The 16,355-nt window shown below is 54.1% G+C and overlaps 2 protein-coding genes across 3 annotated transcripts in view; both read left to right on the top strand.

Annotated features, from left to right (window-relative positions):
- Nucleotides 1-10,094, top strand: part of ubr2 (ubiquitin protein ligase E3 component n-recognin 2) — a 14,772-nt gene extending 4,678 nt beyond the window's left edge. The window contains exons 13-46 of one of the 2 annotated variants that reach the window (XM_086176485.1): nucleotides 1-96; nucleotides 217-345; nucleotides 688-871; nucleotides 962-1,023; nucleotides 1,100-1,210; nucleotides 1,285-1,350; nucleotides 1,427-1,543; nucleotides 1,629-1,692; nucleotides 1,972-2,096; nucleotides 2,182-2,234; nucleotides 2,318-2,420; nucleotides 2,506-2,554; nucleotides 2,747-2,901; nucleotides 3,343-3,445; nucleotides 3,560-3,669; nucleotides 3,796-3,879; nucleotides 3,964-4,145; nucleotides 4,314-4,522; nucleotides 4,591-4,684; nucleotides 4,859-5,020; nucleotides 5,097-5,185; nucleotides 5,504-5,564; nucleotides 5,671-5,819; nucleotides 5,894-5,949; nucleotides 6,334-6,430; nucleotides 6,582-6,649; nucleotides 6,840-6,978; nucleotides 7,055-7,145; nucleotides 7,561-7,688; nucleotides 8,020-8,128; nucleotides 8,292-8,423; nucleotides 8,764-8,934; nucleotides 9,058-9,159; nucleotides 9,244-10,094. The exon at nucleotides 1-96 is cut by the window's left edge and continues 4 nt beyond it. In XM_086176485.1, coding sequence (XP_086032611.1) covers nucleotides 1-96; nucleotides 217-345; nucleotides 688-871; nucleotides 962-1,023; nucleotides 1,100-1,210; nucleotides 1,285-1,350; nucleotides 1,427-1,543; nucleotides 1,629-1,692; nucleotides 1,972-2,096; nucleotides 2,182-2,234; nucleotides 2,318-2,420; nucleotides 2,506-2,554; nucleotides 2,747-2,901; nucleotides 3,343-3,445; nucleotides 3,560-3,669; nucleotides 3,796-3,879; nucleotides 3,964-4,145; nucleotides 4,314-4,522; nucleotides 4,591-4,684; nucleotides 4,859-5,020; nucleotides 5,097-5,185; nucleotides 5,504-5,564; nucleotides 5,671-5,819; nucleotides 5,894-5,949; nucleotides 6,334-6,430; nucleotides 6,582-6,649; nucleotides 6,840-6,978; nucleotides 7,055-7,145; nucleotides 7,561-7,688; nucleotides 8,020-8,128; nucleotides 8,292-8,423; nucleotides 8,764-8,934; nucleotides 9,058-9,159; nucleotides 9,244-9,385 — 3,792 coding nt within the window. In that variant the 3' untranslated portion in view covers nucleotides 9,386-10,094. Of the gene's footprint in view, nucleotides 97-216; nucleotides 346-687; nucleotides 872-961; nucleotides 1,024-1,099; nucleotides 1,211-1,284; nucleotides 1,351-1,426; nucleotides 1,544-1,628; nucleotides 1,693-1,971; nucleotides 2,097-2,181; nucleotides 2,235-2,317; nucleotides 2,421-2,505; nucleotides 2,555-2,746; nucleotides 2,902-3,342; nucleotides 3,446-3,559; nucleotides 3,670-3,795; nucleotides 3,880-3,963; nucleotides 4,146-4,313; nucleotides 4,523-4,590; nucleotides 4,685-4,858; nucleotides 5,021-5,096; nucleotides 5,198-5,503; nucleotides 5,565-5,670; nucleotides 5,820-5,893; nucleotides 5,950-6,333; nucleotides 6,431-6,581; nucleotides 6,650-6,839; nucleotides 6,979-7,054; nucleotides 7,146-7,560; nucleotides 7,689-8,019; nucleotides 8,129-8,291; nucleotides 8,424-8,763; nucleotides 8,935-9,057; nucleotides 9,160-9,243 lie in introns of both variants that reach the window. The other variant, XM_086176475.1, reaches the window with a different exon arrangement.
- A 1,254-nt stretch (nucleotides 10,095-11,348) lies between these two features.
- prph2b (peripherin 2b (retinal degeneration, slow)) lies at nucleotides 11,349-15,839 on the top strand. The gene is made up of 3 exons (XM_086176463.1): nucleotides 11,349-12,172; nucleotides 13,347-13,593; nucleotides 15,466-15,839. The coding sequence occupies exons 1-3, from the start codon at nucleotides 11,592-11,594 to the stop codon at nucleotides 15,664-15,666; spliced, it is 1,029 nt and encodes a 342-aa protein (XP_086032589.1). The 5' UTR covers nucleotides 11,349-11,591; the 3' UTR covers nucleotides 15,667-15,839.
- Nucleotides 15,840-16,355: the final 516 nt, after the last annotated feature.

Below are 16,355 nucleotides of genomic sequence, written 5' to 3'. Positions count from 1 at the left end.
GTCCTCATCAGCCGTCCCTCGGAGTGGACCGATGACCTCCGGGAGAAGTTTCAGGAAGGACTGGACGCCTTTCTGGAGCTGCTGAAGTGTATGCAGGTACCTGCCTGTCCTCGGATCAAACATCAGCGCGAGCGGCTGCCATGGTCAACGTTAGCGTGGGTACACATCGCTGCTATGTGACACAGCAGGAACTCAAAAGTGTGTGTGTTCCTACAGGGCATGGACCCGGTGGTGAGACAGGTGGGGCAGCACATCGAGATGGAGCCCGAGTGGGAGGCAGCCTTCACGCTGCAGATGAAGCTGACTCACATCATCTCCATGATCCAAGAGTGGTGTGCCACTGATGTGAGGCACAGCATCAGGCTCATCACATAAAACACACACACACACACACACACACACAGGAGGGGCTGATGTAATGTTACAGAAAGCAGTCCTCTGAGTGACTGCACAGTGTGTGTGAACTAGTACAACACAAAGTATGAACACAAGTAGCATGTCCTGTGTGTGTGTGTGTGTGTGTGTGTGTGTGTGTACACACTTTATAGTTTTATTTGTATTTCTTATTCCCCCCCTTTTTTTTACTGTTTATACAAATTCCTGCTATTATTCATTATTGTTATGTTTTACTTGAAACTCTGGCACAACAGTTTCCTTCGGGATAAATAAAGTTATTCTTATTCTTAGGAGCGGGTGTTGATCACAGCCTACAGGAAATGTCTGAGCGCGCTCAGTCAGTGTCACAGCGGCCTCCCAGATGGGGAGCAGCCAATCACGTTGAGTCTGGCAGGTCACAGCGTGGAGACGTTCAGGTACCAGGTGTCTCAGGACAAAGTGTCCATCCACCTGCCGGTGTGCAGGCTGCTGGCAGGTACACACACACACACACACACACACACGCACACACACAATACACAGCGATACAGAGACACACTGAGCCCTTTCCTGCCCCCCCACCCAGGGCTTCACATCCTCCTCAGCAGAGCAGAGGTCACCTCCCGCTTCCCTGAGCAGCTCCCTTTGGTGAGTGTGTGTTTGGGATGAGTGATAAGTGTGTGTCAAGCAGTATATCCTCTCCTGAGTGTGTGTGTCCTCTCAGGGGGAACTCAGCCCCCCCCTGCTGATCGAGCTGCCGCTGCGCTGCCTGGTGCTGTGTGCCCAGGTGCATGCTGGGATGTGGAGGAGGAATGGCTTCTCGCTGATCAACCAGGTGAGGGACCTCGGGTACAGTGAAGATGGGGGGTCCGGCAAATGTTCTGAAGAAGCTGTCTGTCTTCCTCCCAGATCTACTACTACCATAACGTCAAGTGCCGGGTGGAGATGTTCGACAAAGACATAATCATGTTACAGGTAGAGGACCGACACGCCGTCGACACACCGCTGACACGTCCTGAACCTCCTGACCTCCGCCGCTGTGTTCCCGCAGGCCGGCGCCTCCATGATGGACCCCGATCACTTCCTGATGATGGTCCTGAGTCGATTTGAGCTCTTCCACATCTTCAGCTCGGCGGACTGTCGGAAGAGATACAGAGAAACCAACAAGGTGACCTTCGGCCTCCGTGCAGTGTCCGCTGTGCTGACGCCGCAGAGGTCTTCTTCCCGTTCACTGTCTGCTCTGCGCCCTCCAGGACGTGGTCCAGCAGAACAACACTCTGATCGAGGAGATGCTGCACCTCATCATCATGGTCGCCGGTGAGAGGGGAGCTCCGCACCCTGAGGGTGATGCCCTCCACCCTCAGGGTGTATCTGACCTTTGAGCAGACCTGTGACACCCAGACACCGCTCTGCATAGTGAACCTGCATGCCTGTGCGTGTGTTTGCGTGTGTGTGCGTGTGTGTGTGTGTGTGTGTGTGTGTGTGTGTGTGTGTGTGTGTGTGTGTGTGTGTGTGTGTGTGTGTGTGTGTGTGTGTGTGTGTGTGTGTGTGTGTGTGTGTGTGTGTGTGTGTGTGTGTGTGTGTGTGTGTGTCCAGGCGAGCGCTACGTGGCAGGTGTGGGCCAGGTCGAGCCTCTGGACGAGGTCAGGAGAGAAATCATCCACCAGCTGTCGATCAGACCCATGGCTCATAGCGAGCTGGTGAAGGCCCTGCCCGAGAACGTGAGGCGCCCGCCGTCGTTCCGCTGCATCCGCCCGTCTGCTCGCCGTCCGGAGGCTTTACTGTGTGTGTGCTCCGTGTCTCCAGGGGAACAAGGAGACCGGTCTGGAGCGCGTCATCGACAGCGTGGCTTCGTTCAAGTCAGTATGGCTTCTCGGCGGGGTCGCCTTCGCTCCGCTGACAGTCACCGCATGGGTGTGTTTGTGTGACCTCCTGTGAGCAGGAAGCCCGGAGTGACGGGCCGAGGACTGTACGAGCTGCGACCCGAGTGGAGCAAACACTTCAACCTGTACTTCCATCACTACAGCAGAGCCGACCAGGCCAAGGTACCGCAGATCTTCACCCCCCCGTCGGGTCGGATCCTGGCGAGGTACGAGGAGCGGCTGCCATAAAAGTGTGTGATGTTTGCAGGCAGAGGAGGCTCAGAGGAAGCTGAGGAGACACATGGGAGAAGACAGCGGTAAAAAACACATTCAGAACAAGTACCTCAAACTTGTCAATGCTTTTGGACCTCCAGTCCAACCTCAGCTGGACTCCAGCCTCCTGGAAGCTCTACTTTTCTGAGATGATCTGAAAACTTGATGTGATTCTTGTTCTTTGGTGTGTGTGTGTGTGTGTGTGTGTGTGTGTGTGTGTGCCCGTGCACACACAGCTCTCCCTCCCCCCCTCCCTCCCCCCCTGTGCCCCCTGTTTGCCAGCCTGGTGAACCTGTTGCAGTGTGATGTTCTCCTGGCCATAGAGGGTGCTGTGCTGCAGTGGGCCATGGAGCCCAGTGGGGGGGGCTGGACGGAGTCCATGCTGCAGAGGGTGAGACACACAAGGACGGAGTCAAGACTGCTTTCATTCCAACACTTCCACCACCTTCTAAAGATCTAAAAATCTTCACCTTTACCAAAACCAATGACCCCACGCCACATCTTCTGCTGTCTGAAGCTTCCAAAACATTGATTCTTCTGATAATCTGGTGTCAAATATGAGTCAGAGGTAGTTTGGGCGGGAAGGGTGGCGCCCTCTGGCTCTGCGTCTCTGTGGAGGCCAAATGAGTGAATGCTCACAAACATCTACTGAGGGACACATATCAACACAGCATGAGGTCCAGTCATCTCGTAACACCTCATACAAAGATATGCAATCAGGGCTACTGTCAGATACTTACAGGAGGTGCCACTCTGGTGTGTGTGTGTGCGTGTGTGTGTGCGTGTGTGTGTGTGTGCGTGTGTGTGTGTGTGTGTGTGTGTGTGTGTCTAGGTGCTCCACCTGGTGGGCATTGCTCTGCTGGAGGAGCAGCAGCAATTGGAGAACAGCAGCGGAGATGATGACGTCGTCTTCAACTTCACCTGCAAAATTACACGTATGTTTCCTTTCCATTTCCAGAAGCTCAGTGGAGGGATTCTTCACCAGTGTGTTTGCATGGTGGAGCTACTATATTACCTGTATGTGTGTGTGTGTGTGTGTGTGTGTGTAGGTCCTGGTGATGCTCCCAGTACTTTGGGAAGTGTCCTAGCTCTGCTGGAAAGTCTGCAGAACGCTCCTCATTTGGAGGTTCACAAAGACATGATCACCTGGATCCTCAAGGTAGTGTGTGTGTGTGTGTGTGTGTGTGTGTGTGTGTGTGTGTGTGTGTGCGTGTGCGTGCACGTGCATGAGAGAGGGAGGGAGGGAGGAAGAAGAGAGAGGTGACAAGTCCTGTCGTGTTTTCAGCTGGTGACAAACATAAAGACGATGAGAGAGCGCTCGTCGACGATGTCCACCGTCACCGTCACCGCGGGTCACAGCTCGGAGGAGGTAGGACCCGCGGGACCCGATCGATCGATCGATCGATCGATCGATCGATGGCCTGCCCGCCTGACTGACTGTGACTTGCTGCAGACTGTGCGGGACAAGGACAAGGCTGAGAGGAAGAGGAAGGCGGAGATGGCGCGGCTGCGCAGGGAGAAGATCATGGCTCAGATGTCGGAGATGCAGAAACACTTCATCAGTGAGAACAAGGAGCTGTTCCAGCAGAGTCTGGAGGAGCTGGAGGCCTCCACGTCCGGAGCCGCCGAGCTCAGGTGAAACATCCGCTCGTACCTGCCAACACCTGCGTGCGTGAAGCGGCTTAGCCTGTCTCAGTACTTCTGAGGAGAAGCGGGCGAAGGGTAGACCTCCGGAAAAGGTTTTCCAAAGAGCAGAGGCGGCACCCGGTGGCGTGTGATGGTGACGGTGTGGTTCTCCTCCAGCCCTCCCGGTGCAGAGGCCTCCTGCGTGTCCCGGGTGTGCGTCGGTCCCAGAAGGGCGGGCGGAGCCGAGCGCCGCCAGCCGGTCACCTGCATCCTGTGCCAGGAGGAGCAGGAGGTCAAAGGTCATGGCAGGGCCATGGTGCTGGCGGCGTTCGTCCAAAGGTCGACCGTTCTGTCCAAGAACCGCCGCCGCGCCCAGCCGGACCCAGGTGGGTGGAGCTTCGCTCTGCGGTCAGAAGAAGCTGGTCCCTTCACTGATGCTGTGCACCTCTTCCAGAACGCCACCAGCCGCTCTTCATGCACCCCGACCTGGCGCTGGGGATCCACACCGCCAGCTGTGGACACATCATGCACGCCGCCTGCTGGCAGAGGTGAGGCGCTGCCGTCCCTCTGCAGGACTGGACCTTGAAATGGACCGCGGTCCTCCTGGCACCTGGACGCCTCCCATTCACCTGAGCTGAAGATAGTCTTCTCGTCAGAAGTTAGGAAGCCTCCTAGTCTTACCCTCACTAGTGTCCACTGACTCCCTGTGTGTGTGTGTTCAGGTACTTCGAGGCGGTGCAGCTGAAGGAGCAGAGACGTCAGCAGCGTCTGCGAGGTCACACCAGTTATGATGTGGAGAACGGAGAGTTCCTGTGTCCTCTGTGTGAATGTTTGAGCAACACTGTGATCCCGCTGCTTCCACACACTCCCCCTCCAGACCACAGGTACACACACTCCTCCGACCAAAGGTGCACACACACCCTTCCTGGTCTGTTCATTGCCCATGTCCTGTGGTTCCAGCATAGACCATCCCAGTCTGGAGATATGGCTGGAAACAACCAATCAGCAGACAGCAGTCCTACACTCCGCCCTCAAGAAGCAGTCTGACAGTCAGTCACCTAGTGCGTGTGTGTGTGTGTGTGTGTGTGTGTGTGTGTGTGTGTGTGTGTGTGTGTGTGTGTGTGTGTGTGTGTGTGTGTGTGTGTGTGTGGTCAGTCCAGGTAATGTGCCTGGAGGTGCTGTGCTCCTCCTCTGCTGGCAGCTTCTTACCATCAGAGGGTGGCCAGATGTTTGCTAGTGAAGCCTGGTCATTACAGACCTCAGTCACTGCCTCACCTGGAGCTTCTCAATAGAACAGTCAGGGATAGCCTCAGTCACTGTGTGTGTGTGTGTGTGTGTGTGTGTGTGTGTGTGTGGGTGTGTGGCAGGTCCTGCTGAAGCAGCAGAGCCTCCAGTTCCTGAAGGATTCCTGGTGAACTTCACTCCACTGTGAGTCCATCTCATTGTCTGGTGGTCCTGGCCAGTAATCATCTCAGCAGGCTCGGAGCTGTGGTCCGAGCAGTTGATGACGTCCTCCCTGATGTCGTGCTTTCAGAAACCCTTTCTCGAGCAGCATCAGTGAGATGATCACCACCTTCAGCATGTCCACCTACAAGGTGGGGCTGAAGCTGAACCCCAACGAGCAGGATCCGCGGGTCCCGGTGCTGAGCTGGTCTACCTGCGCCTACACCATCCAGGCCACGGGTCAGGGGTCAGAGGTCAGGGGTCTGATTCCGGTCGGGGTTGGAGGTTACGCTAACGGTCCCTTCTCTTTCCAGAGCGCCTCCTGATGGACGAGGAGAAGCCTTTATTTGGAAGCCTACCCTGCAGACAGGTAAGGTCCTCCTCCGTGACCTTTGACCTCCAATATTTGCACCAGCAGGTGTAACCAGCAGGTGGAGAAGGTCGGGTTTTCAGCAACACGAGGCGGAAAACGGTTGTAACCCGACTGGAGCTTAGCGGCCCAGAGCTCCAGAAGATTCAGACTGAGCTGTCGTGGATCCTCATCTCCAGATGGTTCACATGTGGTCTCACCTCCTCGGCTTCTCAGCTTCACAAGAACCTTTGGAGACACAAACAAAGCCAAAGGGCAGAATCTGCAGTCAGACGCATCTGCCTCACAAACACATAGAGCTTCTGGAGGAACCTCACACATCTGTGTGTGTGTGTGTGTGTGTGTGTGTGTGTGTGTGTGTGTCTGTGTCTGTTGTCATTCCAGGATGACTGTCTAAGTTCTCTGACCAGGTTCAGCGCCGCCTGCTGGAGATCAGCAGCCCTAACCAATGTTCACACACACTTCCACAGTCTGTTCTCAGGTACGCAAAGACACACACACACACACACACACACACTCAATCAATTCTTCTGTGTGGAATATGTTTTGAAGGTGTGTGTGTGTGTGTGTGTGTGTGTGTGTGTGTGTGTGTGTGTGTGTGTGTGTGTGTGTGTGTGTGTGTGTGTGTGTAGCTCTGGTTCCAGACTGTCAGGCAGAAAACACTCCATGTATTCTGGATATCGATATGTTTCATCTGCTGGTGAGTTCCCTCTGTGTGTGTGTGTGTGTGTGTGTGTGTATATGTGTGTATATGTGTGTGTATGTGTGTGAGACAGAGGCGATGTGTGTGTGTGTTTCACCCCAGCTAATGCCCATGCCGGTGTGTGTGTGTGTGTGTGTGTGTGTGTGTGTGTGTGTGTGTGTGTGTGTGTGTGTGTGCTGCTCTGCAGGTCTACTGCACCTTGTCCTACTCTGCAGTCCACTCCCTGGTCCAGGCTGGACGCAGTGCAGTCGACTCCGCCCACCTCCACCTTCTCCACCTGGTGACTGTGGCCCACCTAGTGCAGATCCTGCTGACGTCCACCACGGGTATGGACCTGTGTGTACATGCACACACATGCACTGCGCGAGGCCAGAGCTTACATGTGTGTGTGTTTGCCTGCAGAGGAGGTGTGTATGGAGCAGGACAGTGGAGGATCTGAAGAAGAGGTTCTCACCTGCCAGCTGTATGACACCCTCAGAAAGCACCTGGACAGGTAAGGAGACACACACACACACACACACTTATACAAGGAACCTGATCCCTGGAGGTAACTGACAGATGTTCCGAAGACCTGCTCGCTCTGGTTGCATTAGCGCCACACAGCTGAAACTTACTGTGGCCTCTGAAGACTGGAGAAGTTCCTTTAGGTTTTAAGCTCTGCAGAAGCTCCTTTGAAGGCAAAACATCTTGGAGATGAGAAGGTAGATGGGATGAGACTCAGCAGGGACCTGCAGGACCTCCTGACATGCCATGATGATCAGATACTGGCACAGGAAGAGCTAACCATACTTGATGCTGATAGTGTGTGTGTGTGTGTGTGTGTGTGTGTGTGTGTGTGTGTGTGTGTGTGTGTGTGTGTGTGTGTGTGTGTGTGTGTGTGTGTGTGTGTGTGTGTGTGTGTGTGTCAGAGTGTTACCCGAGGTTGCGTCCTGGCAGCTATGGCGTTGTGTAAAAAGCGGCGTCCTGCCGTTCCTCCGAGCAGCCGCCCTCTTCTTCCACTACTTGAACTCCACAGCACCACCTGCTGACCTACTTGGTAAGACACACACACACACACACACACACACACACACACACACACACGTGATCAGCTGACCATTGTACAACTGCAGTGAGACTCTCATTGTGGGCGGCGCTCTGTAACAGAAGGTTCAGAGGAAGATCTGGCACCAACCAGCCAGACCTCCTGGGAGATGAACAAGGGATCACCAGAAGAACTTCGTGTGCGTGCGTGCGTGCGTGCGTGCGTGCGTGCGTGCGTGCGTGCGTGCGTGCGTGCGTGCGTGTGTGTGTGAGATCAGCTGACGGTTGTGACTGAGCTTTGCTCCAGGAGAGAAAGCAGCCTGAAGGCCTTTTCTGTGTTGCAGTTTGTGGTCCCGGCCAGTGGGAGGCGCTGTGCAGCTACCTCAGTCTGCCCTCCAACCTCCTGCAGCTCCATCACGCCCACTGCAGTCTCCTGGAGCCCCTGATCCACAGGTAACTGCTGACCCTCAGACAGCTCGGATCTACCCCCTCAAGTCCAACACGTGTGTGTGTGTGTGTGTGTGTGTGTGTGTGTGTGTGTGTGTGTGTGTGTGTGTGTGTGTGTGTGTGTGTGTGTGTGTGTGTGTGTGTGTGTGTGTTGCCTCCCGTCCCTCAGGTGGTGCCATCACCCAGCTGTCAGAGAGATGCTACAAGGGAACAAAGTCATCAAGTTCCCCAGAGAGTCCAACTGTCTGATCCAGCTGCCGGAGGACTACAGTGTCCTGATCAACCAGGCCTCCAGCTTCACGTCAGTCTCTTTCTCTCATACACACACACACACACACACACACACCTCTACTTAGCTATAAAAGCGGCTGGCGTTCCAATAGACGTGTGGTCTCCACACATGGACGTGGTCCTCTGTACTCCAGAGGGCAAATGTTGACCTCTGAGGTTTGAAGTTGACATGACGAGTCAGCGCCAGCAGACACCTTCTAATGGCGCCGAACATATGAAGGTCAGAGCAGCGACGGCCCGTCCGGGGCCCGCTGGGGCCCGCTGGGGCCCGCTGGGGCCCGCTGGGGCTCCTGAGAGGTTTTGTGTACACCAAGCTTTCTGGAGTGTCTCTGAAAGGGTGGAACCCGCAGGTGTCCGCGGTCCGGAGGAGACAAGACTCGGGCCCCCACGCTGTGCCTGGTCTGCGGCGCCATGCTGTGTTCTCAGAGTTACTGCTGCCAGACGGAGGTGGACGGAGAAGACGTGGGCGCCTGCACCGCCCACACCTTCAGCTGCGGAGCCGGGCTGGGGCTCTTCCTCAGGTAGCCTGACGACACCCCTTCACACAGCATTAGCATTGATGTTAGCATGGCAACATGGAGGCTGTTTTTCACTTTTATATCACCGTGTGTGTGTGTGTGTGTGTGTGTGTGTGTGTGTGTCAGGGTGAGAGAGAGTCAGGTTTTGTTTGTTGCAGGTAAAACAAAGGGCTGTTTTTATCCTCCTCCATACCTGGACGACTACGGCGAGACAGACCAGGGCCTTAAGTAGGTGACCTCCTCCAGCCAGGTGGGGGGGTTAGGGTTTAATGTCATCTCACTGGTGTGTGTGTGTGTGTGTGTGGTTTGCAGGCGGGGGAACCCCCTCCACCTGTGTGCAGAGCGGTACAGGAAGATCGAGCGCTTGTGGCGGCAGCACGGCATCGCCGAGGTGATTGGCCACGCCCAGGAGGCCAATCAGACGCTGGTCGCCATTGACTGGCAGCACCTGTGACGTCCCGCTCGGATTGCCCCGCCCCCTCCTTCTTCACCAAATAGTTTTCAGGGATTCGTTTTCTGTTTGACCTTTAACCCCCGACAGAAGGCGATCGCAGTAGGTGACGTCAACCAAAGTGAAGCCCCGCCCTCCTGCTGCTATCTCTCTCTAATTGGCTCAGAGACTCAGGTGTACGGCAAAGTGGGCGGAGCCACCAGAAGCCCCCGAGAACCTCGGTGCTCTCCGGCCAATCGGAGCGTGGAGACGGGCATCCGTAGTGCCGGAAGCTTCCGGAATCCTGACGTAGGAATTGGATCGTCCGTTGTCTCCACGACGACTGTCCCCGAGTCTCTGTCGCATTATGGGATGTCGTCGTGTGTGAGCGCCGACGGGAGGCGATATCCTGTCTCGTCGGCGGATCGGCGGCCATGACGACATATCATAGCGGGCGTTTGTTCACCTTATTTAAAAAGGGTTTGTGATGCGTGTGTGCTGACCGGCTGTGTGATGTCACTTCCTGTTACAGGGGTCGCAGCTCGGATCTTCATTTATTTATCATTTGTGAGGAGCGTCTCTCGGTGGCGGGTCTCGCACCAGACTTGGGTTTGAAGCAGATGTTTTTACGTTGGTTTCCCGGTGGCGTCGAACCGTCTTGTTAATATGTGAATTCCTGTATAAACAAGAACATGTACCATATTGTACAAGAAAAACAATAAAAAGTTAAAGGTCCCATTTCCTGTCCGACGACCACCCAGGTGTTTCTGGAGCCGCTCTTGACAGGAGGACCTCCTGGCTTTGGATCCCCTCATGAAGGAGGTCACACTTGTTCGCCCAGCAGCTGCTGGTTCTCGCTAGGTTTGTCCACGCAACCTAAATCAGACACTATCCCACCTTCTGCTCGGATTTCTTTTAAGAAGCATCGGGCCAGAGTTCCAGCGGATTGGACAGTTGTCGCCACAGCGCCCCCTGCCGGGTCGAGCGGCCATCACGGACACCTGAGCGTTGGGTCGCATGACCCCAACCCCGCGGGTCGGCGGCTAGGGTTAGCTGTCGTCGGATTAGACTCCGTCCGACCTGCATCTCAGCTCCAGTCGGGTTCTGCTCGGATTCGAAGTCCTCGCCTCTGCGGCCACTGGCTGGTTGTCAGGTGGCCGTCGGTCGGGGCCTCCGGCCGCCGTCGGATCCAAACCAGGAGCCTTCGATCTGTGAGGTGACCTTACCAGAACAGACCTTTGGACACCCTCACTAGACACCAAGCTGAGAAAGTCAGAAAGGATTCAGGGGAGCGAGACGAGGGGGATCTTGATGTTCTGCTGAAACACAACCTCATATCTGCTGAGGCGTTGGTCTATTTGAACCGTCTGATGAGGCCTCAGTCAAGTGACCTGAACCGCTCGCAGGCAACGAGTGCTTTGCAGGAACGCAGATCTGACGTTGACGAGCCTGTAGTTCAAACCCAGAGTCTGCGTCCGTCTGCCCGGCTCCTCTCCAGCAGCTCCACCATCTCCAGCTCTGCTGGTGACCATCAGCCAGCTGGAGCTGGATCCTCCCTGTGAGCCCGGCGAGGTCCGAAGTCCCAGGAGGCAAACCAGCCGCTTTAGATGTTTCATCTCAGACCGCTGATACAAATGAGCAGATGAGAAGTAGAAGGTCACCCGCTGTGGACCCCGAGGGTTTGTGTGGGATGTCTGGGCGGCGTGGAAGACGTTCGCCCGTCGTCCCGCAGAAATAAAGACCCCCGAACCGGGCGGGTGTGAACAAGAGGTCTGTTTCCACGGTAACGGGGGCTTTTGGGCAACAGCCGCACCCCCTGTCAGGCGGGCGTCTCCCTCGCTGGCCACGCAGCAGGAAGATGGGTATTAGCATCAAACCAATTAGCCTTAAGTCTGATTAGCACTGATCAGCTGATCTGCTGTAATGGGATCATCTCTGATCTCCTGGTGACGCTCGCTGGCCGCTCGCCTCTCGCCGCTCACTCTCAGACCGTCGCTTCCCGTGCCGGCCGGCCCTTCCAGCGTCTCCGCATTTGTGAACGTCTCGGCTTTTCCGTTCGATGGCGGCTCCCTCGCGGCCCCTCCTCGGCGGACTACCCTGAGCCGCGGCTCGGAGTCATGGGTGTGAAGGTCCGGTCCCAGTCGCGTTCACCTGCTTGGTCCCCGATCGGAGCCCGACGCTAAACCCTCGGACAATCTCACTTTCAGAAGGAGGCTCGACCGACAACGCAATGGCGTTCATGCCGGTGAAGTTCACGCTGCAGAAGCGCGTGAAGCTGGCTCAGGGTCTCTGGATGCTCTACTGGTTCTCCGTCATGGTGGGCATCCTCGTCTTCAGCCTGGGCATCTTCTTTAAGGTGGAGCTGCGCAAGCGGAGCGAGATGATGGACAACAACGAGAGCCACCTGGTGCCCAACCTGCTGATCCTGGCGGGGCTGCTGGCCTGCGCCATCAACGCCTTCGGGGGCAAAGTGTGCCACGACTCCCTGGACCCCATCAAGTTCTCCAAGTGGCAGCCCATGCTGAAGACCTACCTGCTGGCCTGCTGCGCCTTCAACGGGCTGCTGCTGCTGGCGGCCATGCTCTGCTTCCTCATGCAGTTCGCCGTCTACCTGACGCTCGCCGACGGCCTGAAGAACAGCATCAAGTTCTACAAGGACACGGACACGCCGGGGCGCTGCTTCATGAAGCGGACGCTGGACCTGACCCAGATCGAGTTCCGCTGCTGTGGGAACAACAACTACCGGGATTGGTTCGAGGTCCAGTGGATCAGCAACCGCTACCTGGACATGAGCAACGACGAGGTCAAAGAGTGAGTCCATACGGGGGCGTCCAGGGATGGGGGGGCATCGGAGAAGCGGGCCGATCGATAACCCGGCGCGTCAGAAACCGATGGGTTCGGAGGAGGAGGCTTGGGGGAGGAGATGGTTTCCAGATGAATCGGTTGAGGTGGTTAACGAGGTCAGCACAGGATAACCGCAGACTTAACGAGGTGAAAGTTCCGTGCCGGTCGGCGTTCCAACTCCTTAAGTCTCTAATCTGTCAGAGCCGATCTTTCGCTAACGTGACAAGGTCAAAGCGGCCCGATGTCTGAGGGCATCACCCTACAGGTCCTTCAAGGCATCGCCAAAGGAGTCCTTGAAGGTGTGATCCAGCGAGTCCTTGAGGGCATCGGGGGATCTCTGGAAGCAAGGACTTCGCGAAGCTTCTTCTCTTCGGGTACCAGGATGGAGACGAGGAAGCGTTCTGACTGGTTCTACATTTCACTGCTCAAAGCTCTGGAAGGTGTTCTCTGATCTACTCATTTTTGATCCTAAGAAAAGGCCTTCTTCATGTGGTATCGTCACGTTGGCTTGCGTTCTTCTACACTCTCCTCGTTGCTCCTCAAGAGGAGGCAGACGTTACGAGAAGGTCGAGGTCCTGTGTGAGCAGACCTCGGGTGCTTTCGTTCTCTGCAAGCCACATTCCATTGGCTGCGGCCGCTGAGGTGAAGACCAACGGTCTGGAGAAGAATGGCCACTAAACCACGGCCAACCGCAGGTCTGTGGAAGGAAATGAATGGAATCACATCGACGGCGTGAAATCCACAACTGAGCTCCCGGTAGCCGGAGCTAGCTGCTGACGCTAGGACCCTTGGAAGTCATCAACACAGGAGGTTGATTCTGGTCTTTTAGAGCTTCTGGAATCAATGCTTTCTCTGAATTAGCATGATGCTAACATTAGCAAACTCAATTCTCCAGTGAGAAACTGCCCGTGGAGGTGGGCGAATAATATCAATGCAACCAATGAGAGATTGAGCTGTAGGAGAACAATGAGCTAAAGGCTAACGCTAAGGCTACTCCCCATTTTGCATCACTCAATTCAATCAATGCCTGTTAGCCATTAGCATCATAGCTAGCTAAACTGACAGCGTTGTCACGATGTCGCGACGCCCTCTCCTGACTTTCGAACCTCTAACGGCGCTTCCTCTTCTTCTTGTCTCCTAGTCGTGTCCTCAGCAATGTGGAGGGAAAGTTCCTGATGGACAGCGTCCCGTTCAGCTGCTGCAACCCCGGATCTCCACGCCCCTGCATCCAGCACCACCTGACCAATAACTCCGCCCACTACGACTACGACCACCGCACCGAGGAGCTCAACATCTGGACTCGTGGCTGCCGTGAGGCGCTGTTCTCCTACTACAGCGGCGTGATGACCAGCATCGGCGTCCTCATCATCTTCACCATCCTCCTGGAGGTAAGGCGCTCCGGCTCTTCAAGCTTTACTTGGTCGGACATGTTTGTTTCCCAGAACGTCCACGTCTTTGAGGGAGCCTTCCAGAAGAAGAGGCCCACGAAGATTTCGCAATGGGTTCATTACTGTATGAGCAGACAGGAGGGTCCTCCAGGGTCTCCTTCTGATTGAAAGGTGGTGTCGTTCACCCGAATCTTAACGGGGCGCCGGAGATGTTCTTCACTGACGCTCTTTGAAACTCAAAGCCCCAAAATGTCAGCCAAAGTCCGATGATGTCGGCGTTTTCCTGCTCACGCCCGCTGATGCCATCCGCTCCCTGACGGCGTTACCATTAGCATTAGCTTCAGGGTTCGCTCAGGGGGGGTTCGATGTTCGGGTCTCCGACTTGGGGCGACTCGGTACGACTGGAAAGACCCGGCGTGACTCGGGGAGACTCGGTCGTGACTCGTGAAGACCCGGGGTGACTCGGGCTGCCGGGTCTCCAGGGTTAATCGCCCGCAGCAGCAGGTCTTTTTCTGAGAAGAGGCAGTGAATCTGGGTCAGAACAACAAGTTTGACTGACAGCTCTAAGATCCTGGACTCAATCTGCTCGCCGCGCTGTGATTGGCTGCTGGAGGCGCAGAAGAAAGTTATTTCTGGACCAGGATTTTCAGCCAACCTGCACGCCTTCCAGTTTGCACTCCACTGAAGAGCCTCATCATCTTCATCCTCCTACTCATCTTCATCTTTATCTTTATCCTCATCTTCATCTTCATCCTCATCTTCATCTTTATCCTCATCTTCATCTTCATTCTCATCCTCATCTTTATCTTCATATTCATCCACATCCTCATCTTCATCTTTATCTTTATCCTCATCTTCATCTTCATCTTTATCTTTATCCTCATCTTCATCCTCATCCTCATCTTTATCCTCGTCTTAATCTTCATCTTCATCCTCATCTTCATCTTTATCCTCATCTTAATCTTCATCTTCATCCTCATCTTTATCTTCATCTTCATCTTCATCCTCATCTCCATCTTTATCCTCATCTTCATCTTCATCCTCATCTTTATCTTCATCCTCATCTTCATCTTCATCTTCATCTCCATCTTCCTCCTCCTCTCCATCTTCATGTTGCTTGGAGCTCCTTGGAAGAAGGTCCGGATGTTGTGACAGAAATGTTTTATCCGCTGAGATTTTATTTCATACTAAACTATATTTGATCTTTATTTCACTTCTGGTAAACTTTGTGAAAACTTCACCCATACTTTGGTCAAACTTCTTTCAAACATGATCTCGACTTGAAAACTTCTTTAAATGTTATTCTAGCAAAACTCAACTTTATTAAAACTATCTTTACCATTTTCTCATTTCAAGCTTTGGTCAAACTTTATTAAAACTTTCTATAAATTTGATTCAAACTTGTCTTAAATTTCAAGTAAACTTTATTTTAACTCAATTTTATCTAACCTTTATTTATCTTAATCTATATTTTAAGTTTTTAAGCTTTACTCAAAATGTCTTTCAACTTTTTTAAAACTTTATTATGTGATTTATGTTATTTGACTTGATTTTATCACTTCATTCAAACTTTATTCAACTTCATTCTAACTTCAAACTATCTTTACGCATCATAAAACTTTTTAGAGCTTGATTTGAAATGTATCTTAATTCTGCGAGCATATTTTACGAACACTTTGTAACTTATTTTTACACTTTTTTTTGTAAAAACGAGACAAAACGAAAAGGAAAAAAATTCACTCCTACTTTTTTGGGTCAAAAGTGTCGACAACGTTTCAGAATTAGAATGAAAATGCATTATTGATCATCTCATCCCGTATGTGTAATAAATTGTGTGTGTGTGTGTGTGTGTGTGTGTGTGTGTTTTGTCAGTGTGTTGACATGGCGGGTCTGAAGTACCTCAGCACGGCCCTGCTGACCATGTCGGACCCCGAGAACCCGGAGTGTGAGAGCGAGGGCTGGCTGCTGGAGAAGGGTGTAAAGGAGACCATGGCCGACGTCTTCGCCAAACTGAAGACTCTCGGAAAAGCCAATCAGGTGGAGGGAAGCGGCGAGGAGGGCGGCGCCGCCTGAGGCCCCCGAGACCCCGAGGCCGCCCGGGTCCCCGGCCAGCACTCAGGACTGCGGCCCGGCCCGGCCCGGCCTCTCAGCCAGGCACCGGAGGTCGTCCGCTGTGCATGCACGCTCTCACACACACACACACACACACACACACACACACACACACACACACACACACACACACACACACACACAAACACATCTGACAGCTAAGCTTACTGTGAGCATGTGAATATTCACTGTAAATATGTCGAAGAGTTTATTTTTAAAATGTAAATAAATTCCCCCCCGTTCCGGAGCCCGATCGCGATCGATCCACCCGATCGGCCGATCAGCTGATACCGGCTCCCTCCGTCCACCAGAGGGCGCCGGTGCGTCAGACCCAAATTTCAATTTGTTGCCAAACGGATTGATCGCTGTGAAAAAAAAGACAAAGGAAAAAAAGACGGCCAATCAGTGTGTTTCCGGGCCTCCCCGCCGCAGTCTGACCTTTGACCCTTCCTGAGCTGAGCGGCGGGCGGACGAGGATTCGACTCATCGATAATATGCGACAGCTTTTTGTAACGTGTTCGTGTAGCGGGAGGAGCAGCCGACGTTCTAGGTGACAGTGGTCGTGGTGGGCGGGGCTTATGGCTTAGTGGGCGGGGCTTAGCGGGCTCGAGGGTCTAGATGTGGGCGGGGCCATGTTTTTTTACTCGCCT

The sequence above is a fragment of the Fistularia commersonii genome, chromosome 2 (assembly GCF_037954325.1).
Source record: "Fistularia commersonii isolate RoL2024-O1a breed Wild chromosome 2, RoL_Fcom_v1.0, whole genome shotgun sequence".
Lineage (NCBI taxonomy): Eukaryota > Metazoa > Chordata > Actinopteri > Syngnathiformes > Fistulariidae > Fistularia > Fistularia commersonii.
The sequence above is the reverse complement of the archived record's forward strand: the minus strand, read 5'-3'. Positions and strand labels throughout refer to the sequence as shown.

Excerpts from the sequence above, each read along its gene's own strand:
- prph2b (XM_086176463.1), top strand. The coding sequence starts at position 11,592 with ATGGCGTTCATGCCGGTGAAGTTCACGCTGCAGAAGCGCGTGAAGCTG. Across the intron at positions 12,173-13,346 it reads AGCAACGACGAGGTCAAAGA|TCGTGTCCTCAGCAATGTGG; the intron begins GTGAGTCCATAC and ends CTTGTCTCCTAG. Across the intron at positions 13,594-15,465 it reads TCTTCACCATCCTCCTGGAG|TGTGTTGACATGGCGGGTCT; the intron begins GTAAGGCGCTCC and ends GTGTTTTGTCAG.